The sequence below is a fragment of the Buteo buteo genome, chromosome 11 (genome assembly GCF_964188355.1).
Source record: "Buteo buteo chromosome 11, bButBut1.hap1.1, whole genome shotgun sequence".
NCBI lineage: Eukaryota > Metazoa > Chordata > Aves > Accipitriformes > Accipitridae > Buteo > Buteo buteo.
In genome coordinates this window covers 44,109,719-44,125,029 of record NC_134181.1, presented here as the reverse complement: position 1 = coordinate 44,125,029, position 15,311 = coordinate 44,109,719, and the positions used below count along the sequence as shown (strand labels likewise).

The window sequence follows — 15,311 nt, the reverse complement described above, 5'->3', positions numbered from 1 at the left end:
CAGCAGCGCGGCGGGCCCGGGGCCGGAGATGGCGGCGGTGTCGGGGGGCGGCGGGAGCGGCGCGGACGGGGGGAGCTCCGGTGCGGTGGGAGGGGGCCCCGCCGGCCGGGGTTGGCTGCGACCCGGGCTCCGAGGGCTGTGTCCCCGGGGTGGGTGCAGGAGGACGCCGGGTTTGTCCCGCCGGTCCGGGGAGGCAGCGGCCTGGGCCTGGGCCCGGGCCCGGGTCTAGGCCGCGTCCCCGCCGTGGCGGTGTAGTAACAGCGACAACGCGGCGGGCGCTGGGGCTTCGTGGGAGCGCGCGGTGAAACTGTCCCCGACGCTCTTTTCCCCGCAGGCGAGGAGGACGCCGGCGGCTCGGCCAGAGAGAGCCGGTACCGGGCTGCATGCCGGGCCTGCGGCGTGACCCCGGCCTCCGGCCTCCTGCGGCGCATGGCGGGCCCCCTGCTCAGCCTGCGGCACCGTGGCCTGGGCCCACGGGTGAGGGATGGCAGCACCTTTGCCCCACTTGAGCGACACCCGCTGCGGGGCTCTGGGGTGTCAGAGGGGCTGCAGACCCTGTCAGCCGGCTGGGGCTGTCCCCTCTGGTCACCCCGCTGTCACGCTTAGCTGTGGTCCCTCGCCAGAACCAGAAACCGGTGCAAACACCCAACCCAGGGACTGTCGGTTTTGTCTTTCCCACTAACAAAAATGTTGTTGTAACTCCTTCGGGTATCAAAGCAGTGCAAGTTTCATGTCAAGAACATGTCAAGGACCCTTTTCTGCCAGCCTTGTGGGCGGTTCAGATACCATTTAGGGGCCAGTGTTATGCCACACGAGGTTTGGTGTTTGGCGGGCGGTGGGGATTTGTCAGCAGGTTGTTTTGCAGGGCTTGGGAATGGGAGTCATCTCCTTTTCTGGGTGCAAGGAGGGGAGGTGGGAGGATAGGATGTGCAGGTGTGTTATTACCCCTCTTCCACCTTGGGTGGAGAATTTTTCCTGAGAGTGTGTTGTCTGCCCTGGTGTACTCCACATTTTTTAAAGTAATATTTTTAGGAAGAAATTATAAACCTTTTGTACGTTCACGCATTGGTTCGTGTCAGGTAGTCCCACCCATGAAAGCTGCTTTCAGGGGGTATGGCATTTTAGAAATGTGTAGTTTGGACCATGAAAAGGGTGCAGCCTTTCATACTAATTTATGGTGATAAACCTTTTTGTTCTGTTAAGTTTATTTTGTCTGAATTGTTCTCTGAGGTCCCTTCCGGTTCATTTTCCGGTGTCTGATATCCAAGGCTGGGAAAAATAATATGATTTTGCAGTACTTTTTGAGTAATTACAAGGTCATTGCCATACTTTTGTTAAACTGTAAATATTTTTGAAATTAAGAATTCCTCCTGACAGAGATCAGGATACTGGTGCAATACAGGCTTCTTAAATGTTGAGGTCAGGATTCAGAGCAGCTGTAAGTAAACTAAAGGGGCACTTACTATGGCTGTACTCACAGACTGCCACGTAGAAGTGATGTCTGGAGAGGTACATCATCAGGCACAATGGGCCAGAACTTTTTCCTTTTCCTCTGCATTGTGAATATTGACAGCAGAAGTATTTTTCATCATTTTTAGGGAAGGAGAAATTAATTCTTTAATAACGTAAAGGACATATCTTAAACCATATTCAGCATTTGCTTTTCCAGTATAGCTTTAAATGATTTTGAAAGGGGAATCTTTTTGCATGATTCTGTTGGTGGCTTTGTGAAATCCCCCTGTACCCTGCCAGACTAAGGGAATCTGAAACAGAAACATCCACAAGAGCTTTGTGAACCCAGTGAAACTGTAAATGACCCGTTTTGGGTTCTTTTCATTGCAGGGTGCCAAGGCTTTAGCTCTTTCCTTGATGGTTGATACCTCTATCCTCATGTTAGACCTAAGTGACAACTGGCTGCAGGGAGAAGGGGCGGCTGCAATTGCAGAGATGCTGAAAGAAAACTGCTACATTTCAGGTTTGTATGCTCCCATCTGCTGTTCTGTGGTAGATGTATTGCTGTAGAGGAGGAAGTTGTACTGGCTTCTTTGTGGATTTAACCAGTCCTGCTGTCATAGTGACTCTGTGTGTGTGAAGAGGTGCTGTTTGAACAGTGAGTGTTTAAAACTGTGCTGCTTCATCACCTTTCTTTACCTGTTTTCACAGCACTTTTGTGAAGTTAGGATGCCACTAACTGGAGTCAGCCCAGTCTTGTTATTCCTGTGAAAGCCAGGAGAAAGAGCGAGTTTCTGCTTTGATTGTGGATCAGAAACATCCACCTGAAACTTAGGCTATTCAGAGGATGTGGTTAATAATGGTTAAGGGTTTGGAAGCTGAATTTGCATGATTTGCATCTAAGAAAACAGGGCTTTTAAGTAGGGACAAGTGGAAGAGAAGCCCATCTAGAGTGAATCTGCAAGCCTCTGTTCTAGCAGCAGCACACATCTGCTCTTCATGGGACATTTCATGTGTCCAATACCTCTGTAGTATTAGACTAAAGGTACTACAGATAGAGGGAGCAGAAGCAGAGCAGCACTTCCTGAATTTAAGTCTCAGGCAGTATTGTGTCTAGAGATCATGGTTTTAGTCCCTGCTTTTCCAGGGTCGATATTCCTGCCTTTCATAATTTAAGTAGCAACTCCCATATATATCCACATATAACTTATGTGGATAGGTTGTCTGGGTTGTGGGTTATACATGTCAGGGTCTTGCGCTGGCTCCGCAGAGCTGAGGTGCAGTGGAGGCAGTTCGGTGGGATACAGCTGGTTGTGCCAGCATGTAGCCAGAAGCATTAACAAGCCCTGCCAAACCTGAGGTTGTTAACGTGCAGAGACAGTCTAGGAGTCCCTGTGCTGTGCTTCTGTGTGAAGAGCGCAGAGCAGAGACCCAGGATGGGTCTGTGTGGAGCCCCTGTCATGTCTCTTGTGTCGCATTTTCCAGCACTTGCATTAACCTCCTGTTTCAGTGTCTGAATCTCCAGGCCCCTGCTATGATACACACAGAACTTTGCTCTAAGTCATGCTGGTTGCTGCACTGAAGGATATATTTTATTCACAAAGAACAAGGTCAGTTTAGACAGCTGAGAACACAACTCTTGTATAACTAAGGCAAGCCTAATCTGCTTTGTCAGGAAGTCATCATGGATGAAGGGGACAGGTTCTGTGCTGTGAACCCCCCAGTAACAAGGGATTTCCTTATTTTTGTTTTCTAGTGGTTGGATTCAGTGTTAGAGGTTTAGGATTCTGTTACTTCTGTGTGAGGAAAATTCATTCTGTATGTAGGTGGGCAGACAAGTTCATGCTTTCATATTTGGGTCTCAGTGTCTGTCTTCACATCCATTTGTGTTGTTACATTTAGCTTCGCTCTCTCTCCCAGCCTACACTCTTTTTTTCCAGCCATGATGAGGAACCAAGAAACCCACTACAACTTTGCTGAGTGTAGGTTGTGCCTGGAGCAGGAAGCACAGATGTACAAGGAGTGCTTTTGTCTCATGTCCCATATTCATGTGGCAAAACTTGAATGAGCCTATCTTAGGGACAGTCTGTGAATTAAAAAATTAAGTTCTGTTGTTCCTGCTAAAATGCTGTGTTAGAGCAGGTTTAGCATTCTTATTTTCCAAGTCTGGCACTGTTTCTGCCATTGCAGCATAGAGGTCAGGCACCTCCCTGGCATCTGATATGATATGATTTGGTGGTCTGATTAATGTTTTTCCTTTCCCCAGCTGTTGATTTATCTGACAACAAAATAGGCATTGAAGGAGCTAAGGCCTTTTCTGCTATGCTTCTAGAAAATACTACAATTGTGTCCCTCCAGCTCTCAGGAAATGAATTTGATGATCATGCAGCGAAGTATTTAGCGGATGCCCTCACAGCAAACAGCAAAGTGGAAATTCTGGATTTGAGTTACAACATGTTTGGTGACAAAGCAGGTAAAGTGCTGTCTGTGCAGCTTGCACAAAGAAGGGTGCTGTGGCAGTTAGCAATGCAGCTTAATGAGTTGCTTGCCTGCCTTAGACCTTTGGGGAGCAGGGTTGGTTAATATCTTCAGTTACTTGAAAAGTATTTTTGGCTCTTTGTAGGCAAAACCAGTGTCAAGCTATCATCATTCATTCATCTTCATTCTCTGCCTCTTCGTAAAGCATTGCAAGCTTTACCTCTTCTGTTTCTTTCCCTGTTCTTCCTAGTTCCCAAGTTCTGATGGTCTTCCCTTCACTGAACTATCATTTGCTTTTTTTCTTCATCATTATTTCAGCTTTCACAGGTGTGTAAAATGCTTAATAAGAGCAGAAAAAAACCAGCAGAATGGAGTTTGCCAACAGTGCTTCTCTCTAGCTCCCTGTCACTGAGAGGTGATTGCAGGTGCCAAGGGAAGGGTGTGCAAGTGGAACAAGCAGGCGGTTGTGCTTCTCTGATACACTGCCACCTTTGGCAGCTTGTGGTTTGGGGACTTCCTTTGCTTGTGACTTTGGCTATTTCTTTTCTTTTTGGTCTTAACCTTGTTAATGCATATTGCTCTTTTTCTTTGGCTCCTGATTTTTAAGCATGCTGTTATTTAATCGTTACATCCTTGCATTCACAGCGCTCCTGTGGTGCTGTGTGATGTGATGAAACCCAGTTATTGCTCCCTAGGCCTTAGTCTGTACTAGTTTCACCAGGCTCACTTGTGCTGGGCTGAACTCGCCCATCCTTTCTTCCTGACTGTTCACTTCTGCAGAACACTTCTCATGATGTCATTGCTAATCCCTGACTTTTCAACCTTTATGCTCATCTCCTTTTTGCACCTTACTGGCACATGCTTCATCTCCTCCATCTGTGTCTGTCCTTGGGCAACCCCAGCCATGTGTTCTGCTCCTGTCTCCAGGATGAAGATTCACAAATCTTCTCCCTCCTCCTGGTCTCACCCTACAACTGTGCTCCAGATCCCTCCACTTCCAACACTGTCCATGATGGGTACACTCAAAAAGGGAGATACTGAATTTTTTCTCTCCCATGCTACATCCCATGTCATCTGTCAGATCCACATTCTCCCAGGGTTGTGTCTTTCATGAAAAATTTACCATCTTCTCTCCATCCACTGCTTTACAACCCTTAATCATCACACATCTCACCTGCTATAGCCTCCTCCTTGAAGATCCTCCATGTTTTCAGTGGGCTTCTCTGGCTCCCAAGAGAGGAAACAACTATAATTCTCATCTCTTCTGGTCAGCAGGAACACACCAGCCATTCAGTTGGTTCCTTTCCAGTTCTGTTCTGCTTTTTTCCTCATTTTTACTTTTGAAGGCTGCAATGGCTGCTTTTCTCTCCACCCCTATCCTGCTCACCTCCTGCTGCCTTTGCAGTCAAACAGCTTTCCCCAGTCTTCTGGTCTTCAAGCATGGTAATGGCTTCCTTTTCTTCTGTGCTGGTTGACAACCTCATTTCTTTCCTGCCCCATTGGAAACACGCAGAACACTTGTTGAGGAAGCCTATTCAGATTTTATAATGGCACAGGAGCTCTGGGATGGGTCAAAGAGAGAGCAGAGCTGGCTTCTCTGCCAGCAGAACAGACCAGCAGGCTTCAGTTGGCTGGAGGCCAGCGCTGGGGAAGGGTGAGAGACTCTGGGAAGCTACCTGGTTGCTTGGTGTCAGCTTTCAGGCTCGCATCTGGCTGGAGAATGAGCCTGTGCAGTCAGGTCTCCATGCATGAGCAGCAGACCCTGGCTTTGTGATATAGTGATTGGATTTTCTCTCCCTCTTTGCTGTGTTTGCAACCTGTGGTCAGAGAACACATATGCTTTATTGTCCAGCAGCTTCTGCTTTGTGTTTATGGTAAATGAGGTATAAAAGAAAATAATATGTTGTAGTTTTAATTGCCTGCCTAGAGGTAATAGAGACAGTTGCAGAGAAATACCTAAACTGATCTGAGCTTCCTTTTAACTCTTAAACTTAATCCTTTTAACTCTTAAAACTGTTTGGCTTCATGTATTTTTTTCTCAGGTGAAATTCTTGGAACTGCAATAGCAGAAAACATTGGATTAAAGGAACTTAAAATCAGCTGGAACCATTTCCATAGCCAAGGGGCAGCTGCCTTGGCCAAAGGCTTGGGGGTAGGAAATGTTTTTACTCCTGTTTTTAAATTCTGAGAACTCACATGAAGCTTTATCTGTTTAAATGAGCGTGAATGCCATAACGTGCTGTTTGCCTTGTGCCCTTGCCTGTCCAACAGCCATGTATGATCTGGGATCATATAAATCTTGGAACTAAGAGAGTAAAATCATCCATTGTCTATTGATCTATTGCATATGTTTTCATTTCTCTATTTCTAGTTCTTTCCCTTTTTAGAGTCAAAATTACTAGAATGAATGTTTTGAATTGTTTCATTTCACTTCAGATTCATAAATCAATACAGAAATTGTTTTGTAGTCTATATACAGTTTTTATTCTACTAAAAGTAAACAGTCTCTCGTTAAAATAAGAAACAGTTCTTCCAGCCTCTTAGGCTGAAAGGGGCCACTAAAGTAATTTAATTTCACCTCTTGTATAATGCAAATCACATGTGCCATCCAAGGACTAGTGGAGCAAAGCCCCAACTGCTTTTTGGACAGTGGAAGGGATGATAGCGCACAGGCAGGATATTTCTCCAAGGCTGAATCAAGTGACAGGGAGATTTTCAGTTGTGCGTTTATGTCGCACCACAGGCAAACACATACCTCAAAGTGCTGGATGTTTCCTACAATGGCTTTGGCAACAGTGGAGCAGCTGCCTTGGGGGAGGCTCTTAAAGCCAACAATGTGCTGGAAGAGCTAAACGTTAGGTGAGACAAACTCTGGTCCTGCTGCACATTTCATCCCATTTTCCAGTGGTGGGCAAAGCCCGCAGCAGCCATTTGGATCTCCTACCTGCAGAGTGTGGTAGGTGCATAAGGCAGAGGGAGTGTTACAATATACTAGTGCTGCTGATCTCATCCCAAAGCCCAATTCCTCTCCTTAAAATTGGGGTCACTTCCGAGGGGCTGTGGAACATGTTACAGGATGCAGGGGAAGAGCATCTGGGGATTGCACAAGGCCTCTTAGGGGATGTTTAGAGGAGGAATCACGGGTGAGGGAAGGAAATCAGGTGGTCTGGGGAGGAGCAAGCATGGGAAAAGAGGGGGAATGTTGAGTGTTTCTGCCTGTGTTGATCTATGTGGCTGGCCATGTGAATATCTTGCATACATTTGTGTCTGTGCCTATTGGAAATACAGAGTCAGCCTCAATACTGGGGGCATGGAGCCGTGCCAGCCTCACCTCTATCAGCCTCTGGGACTTGGCAACTCCTCACCGCTTCCAACCTCCCAAATACAATTGTTTAGTTGGAAGGAGCTGCCCTAAATTCCCTCTGGATATAACATGTTTTCAGTGCTGGGTGAAGCAGGAGGTTGCATATCCTTTGCCTGAGCAATGTAGATATGGAAAACCTGCAGCTCAGCATGTGAAGCGTGCCTTTTATCTGTTTTTAGCAACAACCGTATTTCGGTGGAAGGAGCTCTGCACATTGCAGGTGGCCTGAAAGAAAACAAGAGTCTGAAAAGACTTAACGTGAGTAACTTTTCCTGGGAAGGTATTGGAGCCTCTTATGCATATTTAAATATCACTGATGCATTTATGTCCTCAATTGGAACCCCTTAGAACAAATCCACAGCAAAATCAGGGAGCTGCTTGCCCCAGCCTGTCTTCTCCCATGCTTCCCTGGTTGCAGTATGCTCTCATTAAGACAGAGGACTTGTACTTGCATTTTCCTCAGTGAACAGATTTCTGTGAGCCTGCCACTGTGTGAACTGCAGCCTGTCTTGCAGCATGGATAGCATCCTATTTCTGCAACAGTAGTGTCCATCTTGGCATGGCAGGTGACACTGGGATGGCTGCTTGAGAACCCTTGGCCCACTGTTACTGGCACTCGAAGTAAATCCCGCTGGTATCTTACCCACTGGGGACCCCTGGTACTGTCAAGGGTCATACAAAAAAAACATGTCACACAGCCTCCTGCTGTTTCTCTTCTGACTGCAGATGACCAGAAATCCCATGCAAAGTGAAGGCTGCTGTGGGGTCCTCAAAGCTCTACAAGCAAATTCTGGCACTGGCGTAGAGATCCTGGACTTGCCAGTAAGTGTCACACCAGAAAGAAGAGGGAAGGGAAGGCAGAGGTTGAATGCATGGTGTATGAATAACAAAGGGCTGCTGAAGTGATTCTGGCTCTGGCATTGTTGCTGCCCAGTGAGGACTGTATATGAAGGGAATGGCCCCCCCACTTGAAAACTTGGACACATCTGTACGTGCCCAAGCCCCACTTTGTGTGTTTGCAGCAGCACTGAGATGCATGAATGCAATGAACTGGGCATTGTTCAGGCTTTGGGCAGCAGGGTATGGAAGAAGCAGGGCTCAGCTCTCAATGCAAAGATGCTGGGCACTGGGAGGATTCTGGCTGCCTGTGAATTCAGAAATTCTTTGGGAATCTTGAGCAATCTGCTCTGACAATGCAAATAATTTAGAAAGGATTTCTGTCCCATTTCTAATGAAGCTAAATGGCACTTCTGTGGCACAAGAACTTCCACTTGAACATCTACCCTGTTTGTGAACAGTGCCAGATCTGAGAAGGCAGCCCTCTGTCACCAGGTAGGTCCCAGCACAAGGCATCTCATACATTCTACCGAAGAGCATTACTTCTGGAACAGAGGCTCTGTCTGAGGCCAGTAGCCACTTAATGCCCTTAGGATCAATTAGGTAGCAACTACTTTTAATTTCTAAAAAGAGAAATCAGTTACTCGGTTGTTTATTGAGGAGGGATTTGTCTTGCTTAACTCATATACAATGTAGGTGACTATGTCTGAAGTGATTACACAAGATCTGTTCATAAATGGAGGTTTAATCTGGTATTTAAGGCAAAATGAACCACACCAAAGTCTAGAGGTCTGCTTTAGGATGAGGACACTTGGACCTCAGCTCTGCTGACTGTATTGACTGTATCACCGTGGACTACATAGGGAGAGTGTGATGGTGAGCTCAGAGGAAAGAGTTGCCCTGCAGTCACCAGCGTTTAATCAGGTGGATCTTGTCCTTCATGACCCTTTGCTGTGAACAATACAGATGTCTGCCCTACCACCTGATGATCCCTGAAATGTTGAGCTTTCCTCTGTCATTCAGTGCCTGTCCCTTGTACCTCCTCCTCTCCAGCTGTTTTAACCTCTCTTCTTGTAGACCATTCTTTTGAGCTTACTATCCATCCTGGCATTGTCCTGACTTTCTCTCCAGGTCTTTTTTTATTTGTTTGCTTGTTTTCCACCTTTATCCGCTTTAGCTCACTGTCTTTGGCAGAGCTTGCATGAAAACCCTTATCTTCCTTTTATTTCTGTGCTGTTTCATCATCACTTTAGCTCTTCTACTTCTTGCCCTGGGAGCAGGATGCTGCTGTTGAATCTCATACCTACCCATAACATGGTGGTGTTGGCTAGCAGCCCTGGATCTCGCAACCTTGTGTCAGAATTTTGTGTTTGGGTTAAGAGAGCACAGAATATATTGTAATATCTATTTTCTGAGGGAGGGTAAATCATACCACATGCTTCCTTACCTATAGTGCTTTTCCCCTCTAGGACATCCCTGTGAACAAAGAGCTTGCAGAGCTGTGTGATGCTGTGAAAATACTTTTCCCAAATCTTCTCCTCAGATATGGTGGAAACATGAAGTTGCAGAGGAAAAGTCAGTTGAAGGCTGAGCTTCGGACTCAGCCCAAAGTGGTGGGTAATTCCCAGAACGCAGTGGCTTAACACAAGTCTCTTTGGGGCTGCTTCTTCAGCACCTCTGCCTAACACCCCAGTACCACTCACCAAGCGCGTGACACACGGATGTGCCAGGGCAGGGCTAAGGCAGGATCTGTGCAAATACTGGCTACTTCATCATTGCTGACACTTGGAAGTTTTTCTGTCTTTTCACTTTAAGTTTTCTGCTACAACCAGCTCTGAGTCTCTTCCAGCACATGCAAGAGCATCCTCATGGATGAGAGTCCAGGGGCTTCTTTTTAATCATCATCTTTGTGTGTAGGGACATTTGTCTGGTGGAACATCATATGCTGTAGCTGCTGATGATGCTTGGATCCATAGCCCACTGCAGTGGGGTCTGTGCGGTCTCAGAGTGCGCTTATTCTGTAGAAAGTAGAGTCCTATCCAGAGATGTGCTGTGAACAAATGCTTTCTGCCTTAGGCTTGTTCTTCTGTTACACAGCCAGGATTGCCTTTGCTGAATTGGCCATCAGATGCGTGGGTGATTCATTTTCAGCTGCTTACTACCACAGTTCCTTAGCCTTACATGGAGCCCATGTTCTCCAGAGTAGAGCCCCTGTCCTGGGTCACGATTGGCATTATTTCTGTGATGCATGCTCTTGTTTTTGTCAGTCTTACATAGGATGGATGCTACAAGTTGCCTGGAAATAGGACAGGCACTCAGTGGTAGCTCAGCAATGAGAACAGGACATGGGCTATAACTCTTTTCCCCTTCCTGGGGTGTTTTCTGTGATCCTGGTATAATCCAGTGGATCCTTGCTCCTTGAGGAGCATTGGGCAGGAATCATGTCTGTGCTTTAAGCAGCCTGGCTTAACTCTCCCTGTCCTGGTCTCTGTAAAGAAGTGGTTTCTTGCAGCAGTTTCTTGCAGTTTGGGAGAGAGGCTGAGGTTGGTCACACAAGAAGCTCTGGACATCTGGCTTGGGTGGAGGTGCAAGCAACTCTGCCCCACACTCAGAGGGCAGCAAACCCCAGCGGTGTTGCAGTGCTGCCTTAACCTAGCTGTGGCTATACACAAATAATTGCCTTTCATTCCCTGAAGGTTGGCAGACATCATTTGTAAAGTGCGTGCAGCAATCTTGGCTTTATCCGTGGCTCCAGCTAGGCAAGCCTGGTCTGTCCCCAGGCATGTTGGCATGCACTGGTTTTGATTTCCTCTTTCACTGACACACCAACCAACGAGGCCTGGGGACGTCCAGGCAGTGCTCTCCTGTAAGGTAGTGGTGACACCTCCCTGAGAAGGCAGCTTGCAAAGGTGGAGGCCAAAATTCAAGACAGCTTCTGCCAGTCTTCTTCCAGCATAGCTGGCTGGTGCCCTGTGTTTTGGCTTATGCTTTTTTCCCTAGATCAGAAGCATTATAATCCCCTTGCTCACTTTTGTGTTTCATTTGTCTAATGAAACTGCCTACCAGTGAAATTGCGCTTAGTGTTAGTTCTCAGCAGAAGATGAGGTTTAGCCTCTTTATTTGAAAATAACTCTATGCAGTTATGATTTACCTAATGGAGTTTGTCCTGTAAATGTGCAAATTATTTTACAGTTATGTATCTAATAAATAATGTCTGTGCCTCGGACTCACACTTGCCTGTTCACGCCATTTGGTAAGGTCTCTTGCATGTTGTAAGGTCTGTAAATCTGGGTTGTTTCTAGACATTTCAGAACCATCCTGACACTCCCCTTGATCTCGAGATGAAAAATTTGTGTATTGAACACAAAAGCTGTTACAGGGCTCGATGTAAATCAGTATAAGTACTTATATTTTAAAATATTTAGTCACCAGTTACTGTTTCTGTTATGTCCCTTGCCCCTAGTGCTTCCTGTGGTCTCCAAAGAAGAGATGCAAATTAAAATCGTATTAAAAAATAAGGTGGGTAAAAATTCTTACACACCAAGTCTGTCCTTATTCACCAGCTGGTGTAACTAGAGAAGATCCACTTGCCCCTGCCTTGACATATGGATTCATTAGTCACTGGAGTCAGAGCTGGGTGTTTTTAAGCTCAATAAATCTATCAACGTACCATTTGTGAACCTAAAAATACCAGGTGAGCCAGCAGTGTTTTACGGGGTAATGTAACTGGGATATATATGTTGAACGTTCAGTTGTCCTGCGGGTTTGATGAGAGCAGGAGGTGTCTGTGGAAAACTGAGCACTTGCCTGCTCCGTGCGCAGGCAGGGTTTGCCCTCCTGGAGGGCTGCAGGGAGAAGGGGGAACAGGCAGCTGAAGCTTGCCTGCAGGAGGTTTTGTGTGTGAAGCCATAGGATTTGCTGTGCTTTGGCAGCTGCTACAAAAGGTGGTGGGAATTAACATGTGGAGAGTTATACTGAGTGCTGTATTTCCATTATAATGAAATATTAGTTATTCCCAATTTACCTGGCAATCTTGCCAGCTGGTATTGGTATTTCTCTTGCCTCCAAACTCAGTTGTGTTCTCTTTCAGGTTGGGAACTAATCTTGGAATAACTCACCAGAAGATTTGTTGAGTCCCTGTTTGTGATGTCATTTCCAGTACTGAGCCATTTTTTCTTGTCTGAGAGTTATTTCAATTACTTGTTCCTTTTTGGTTTCTTTATAAAACTGCCAGGTAGCAGTTGGATGCCTTGTGGAAGGTACTATACTACAACAGCACTGCTTCCTCTTTCCAAGCTCCTGTCCCCATCAAATCACAGAGGTTACACAAATCCATATTAATTGCCACTAATGATATTTTTTCCTTAATTCTTGAGCAGCTCTCATTTCAATCAGTGTGCTTTATAGGCATTGAATTTCCTCACACCCCTTCACCTTTTTGAAGGATCAGCTGGCTTATTTTTCTGCAGTGCTCTGGGTCTTCTCTAGCTGCCTGATTGTTTCTAGAAAATGAGCATTAACGCTCCAGGGAAGCTTGCTGCCTAATTCCACGTGAAACTCTTCTGGTGCAAGTTACACAGGTGATCACAAAAGTTTTAGCTATAGTAGCTATTAACAGGCATCATTGGGAGGCAGAGCTGGGGCAGCAACATGACTCCTAGCTTCTCCTCCGGCGCAGAAGATAAGTTTTTCGTGAACATGTTCATCTCCTTTATGATATTGAGTGTGCTGCCGTGCAAAAAGGTGCTTTGGCTCTTGTCCCAGCAAGGATTGGGGCCCATGGTGTTTGGTGATGCCCTAAAGTGCTTCCAGTCCAGTGAGGGAAGCCCATGCAGGTGGGATTGCAAGGAACCAGTTATCCTCGCTCCAGAGGAGGAGCAGCTCACTGCAGCCCATTCCTGACAGCGTCTGATGGACATTTCATAATCTCTCAGGCAAAGCTGTCATTGCCATGAGGAAGCGTTTCTAGTCTCTTACCTAAATCTCCCTCACGACAGTTTAAGTCCATTGCTTCTTGCCTTGTCTCCTGTGCACGTGGTGAAGATTTATTCTCCTTACTTTTGTGGCTGTGTGGTTGGAGACTGGCCCATCTGCTCTCAGAAAGGAACCTCTGCTGCTGGGATGGGACCACATCGTTCATGTATACGCTTATACAACTCGTTAGAAAATGTCTGCACCGCGTGGCGAGGCAGGGGAGAGCTGTGGCCTCAAAGCAGCCTGGTTGCAGGGACTGCTGAGACACGGGCTGCTGAAACAGGAGCACAAGCACTCCTGTAATGCTTTGGGTACCCCAGTGCTCGGTATGCCGGCTGCTGGCCTGACCGCTGGCGCTTGGTGGAGGGACGAGGGGACAACAGGACTCAGGGTTTGTGCCATCTTTTAATGCCCTGCCGTTCTCCGGCCGGTGGAAGGAGCAGATACATGGCTGCTGGTGTCTCAGGGATGAAGCGCGGTGCTTACCTCATCCTCTGGCTGTATCTGCAGGAGGAGGAGGGGAGGATCGCAGGGGATAATGAGAGGATTACTTACAGCCAGCCTTAAACGAGCCCTGCAGCTTGTCTGTGCTGCTTTCAGAGCTGGGGTGGAGGCGGGGGAGGGATAATTTAGAAAGGCAAGGCTGGGAAGTGATTTAATGAGGACATTGAGCTGCTCTCTCCTGGGCATCAGCCCACCACCCTCTTCGAGGGCTCGGGGCTCCCCTTTTCCTCCCTCGAGCGTGGACAGGGCTCAAGTGTGCAAGTGGGTCAGCGCCTGTTTATTTCAGCATAATGTCTCTGATTAAACTGTCTCTGAAACAGTGTCAGGATGCACCTGCGACTCCCACCCCCCTGCGCTTCGCTGCGCAGGAGCCCAGCGATCCCCGCAGGAGCTCCCACAGCTCGTGTCACTGCGGCTGCATGGGTGACAGGAGCGAGCCTGTTTCCTGAAGCCTCCAAGATCATCATCAGCTCCGTCCTGTTTGGCCATCTCTGGAGCTGCGCTGGGTACATACACCCCCTCCCTGAGCTGCATCTCAGGGCTGGGGGAGGAGGGACACAGGCTGATTCAGTGTCTCTACCATTTAAATGATGGTGGGTAGCATCCCTAGCATTGATTTTTCTCTCTAGCACAGATCCCGTATTATTCCCCCTCTGAATTTGTGGTTCTCCTTGTCCTTTTGCACCCACTTTGTGGGAGCTCTCCTCCCAGTGCACTGCAAACCAGCACTGCCCTGGTAGCTCCTCTACCAGTCCTCCCAGTCCAGCAGCATTGCTGGTGAGGCTCAGTCATCTCTGGTCACTGCCTGCCCACTCCCACGCTGTGCTGTACGTGGGGGATTATCATCCCAGGATCACATTAACCCTCTTAGCCCAGCCCGGGAGCACGTGTGCTGGAGCTGCTCCTGCCCCATGGCCCCTAAAGCCCTTCCAGGTTCCCGGAGCCCCAGCGCCCGCTGTTACACCACTGACCTACATACTTCACTGCTGCGTTGTAATTAGATTGATTTCCATGCAGTCCAGCTAGGCTGATAAGACCATATCCGTGAGTCCTAGAAAATACGATTTTATTTTTTTTTAAGCTAATTTGGAGAAAGATACTTCTATGGAAAATCGGTGTAATATCAGCCGCAGTAAAATCACAAGCGGCTGTCTCCCCGTACTCTATGAAACGGGGTTGTGAGCTGCACACGGGGGTGGTTTGTTTTTAAATCTGGCTGGATCAAACATACGGGGGTACAGATAGGGGAACCGATGTTTTTTTCTCCCTACAATTATGGGCTGCTATCTTAAAGCACTGCTTATGACATTTAGTTTGGATTTATATTTTTTTCCTGCAGGTATAATTTTCAGGAGCAAGTCATTGTAGGAGGGCTCCCATGGTGGCAGTGGCTGCTGACAATCCCCTTTTTTTTGTGTGTGCATTAATGGGTAGACAATTTAAAATCAATTAATACATGTTCTGCGCTTGCTCAGGGCACGTTACTGCAATAGGATGGTTTATGACACAGATGAAGCGACCAATTTTGTAATCCTATTTTAAAAAAAACACAAGTGTGCTCGAGAGGGCACACTCACCTCCCAGGCTGCCGTTAATTATGTTTCAATCCTTTAATTCCCTGCCAGCCGCGTCCCCGTCACTCCCTGGCTCTCCCTGGCTGTGCTGGGGGATACCCTGGATCCACACTTGCTTTTTATGGCAC

At 47.3% G+C, this 15,311-nt stretch overlaps 1 protein-coding gene across 8 annotated transcripts; it reads left to right on the top strand.

Annotated features, from left to right (window-relative positions):
* The first annotated feature begins 4 nt into the window (after positions 1 to 4).
* On the top strand, positions 5 to 14,387 carry LRRC74B (leucine rich repeat containing 74B). 8 transcript variants are annotated; one of them, XM_075041945.1, is made up of 11 exons: positions 5 to 80; positions 335 to 477; positions 1,843 to 1,975; positions 3,719 to 3,925; positions 5,973 to 6,082; positions 6,674 to 6,789; positions 7,474 to 7,552; positions 8,021 to 8,116; positions 9,601 to 9,744; positions 11,595 to 11,650; positions 12,222 to 14,387. In XM_075041945.1, exons 1-10 carry the CDS (start codon positions 29 to 31, stop codon positions 11,640 to 11,642), a joined length of 1,128 nt encoding a protein of 375 aa, XP_074898046.1. In that variant the 5' UTR covers positions 5 to 28; the 3' UTR covers positions 11,643 to 11,650; positions 12,222 to 14,387. The 8 variants fall into 8 exon arrangements, 7 of the variants coding, with proteins under 7 accessions (XP_074898046.1, XP_074898051.1, XP_074898050.1 ...); XR_012652383.1 differs by lacking the exons at positions 11,595 to 11,650; positions 12,222 to 14,387 and adding an exon at positions 8,532 to 9,055 and having other exon boundaries at positions 9,601 to 9,720; XM_075041950.1 differs by lacking the exon at positions 9,601 to 9,744 and having other exon boundaries at positions 12,222 to 14,386.
* Positions 14,388 to 15,311: the final 924 nt, after the last annotated feature.

Excerpts from the sequence above, each read along its gene's own strand:
- LRRC74B (XM_075041945.1), top strand. The coding sequence starts at position 29 with ATGGCGGCGGTGTCGGGGGGCGGCGGGAGCGGCGCGGACGGGGGGAGC. Across the intron at positions 1,976-3,718 it reads AGAAAACTGCTACATTTCAG|CTGTTGATTTATCTGACAAC; the intron begins GTTTGTATGCTC and ends TCCTTTCCCCAG. Across the intron at positions 8,117-9,600 it reads TAGAGATCCTGGACTTGCCA|GACATCCCTGTGAACAAAGA; the intron begins GTAAGTGTCACA and ends TTTCCCCTCTAG.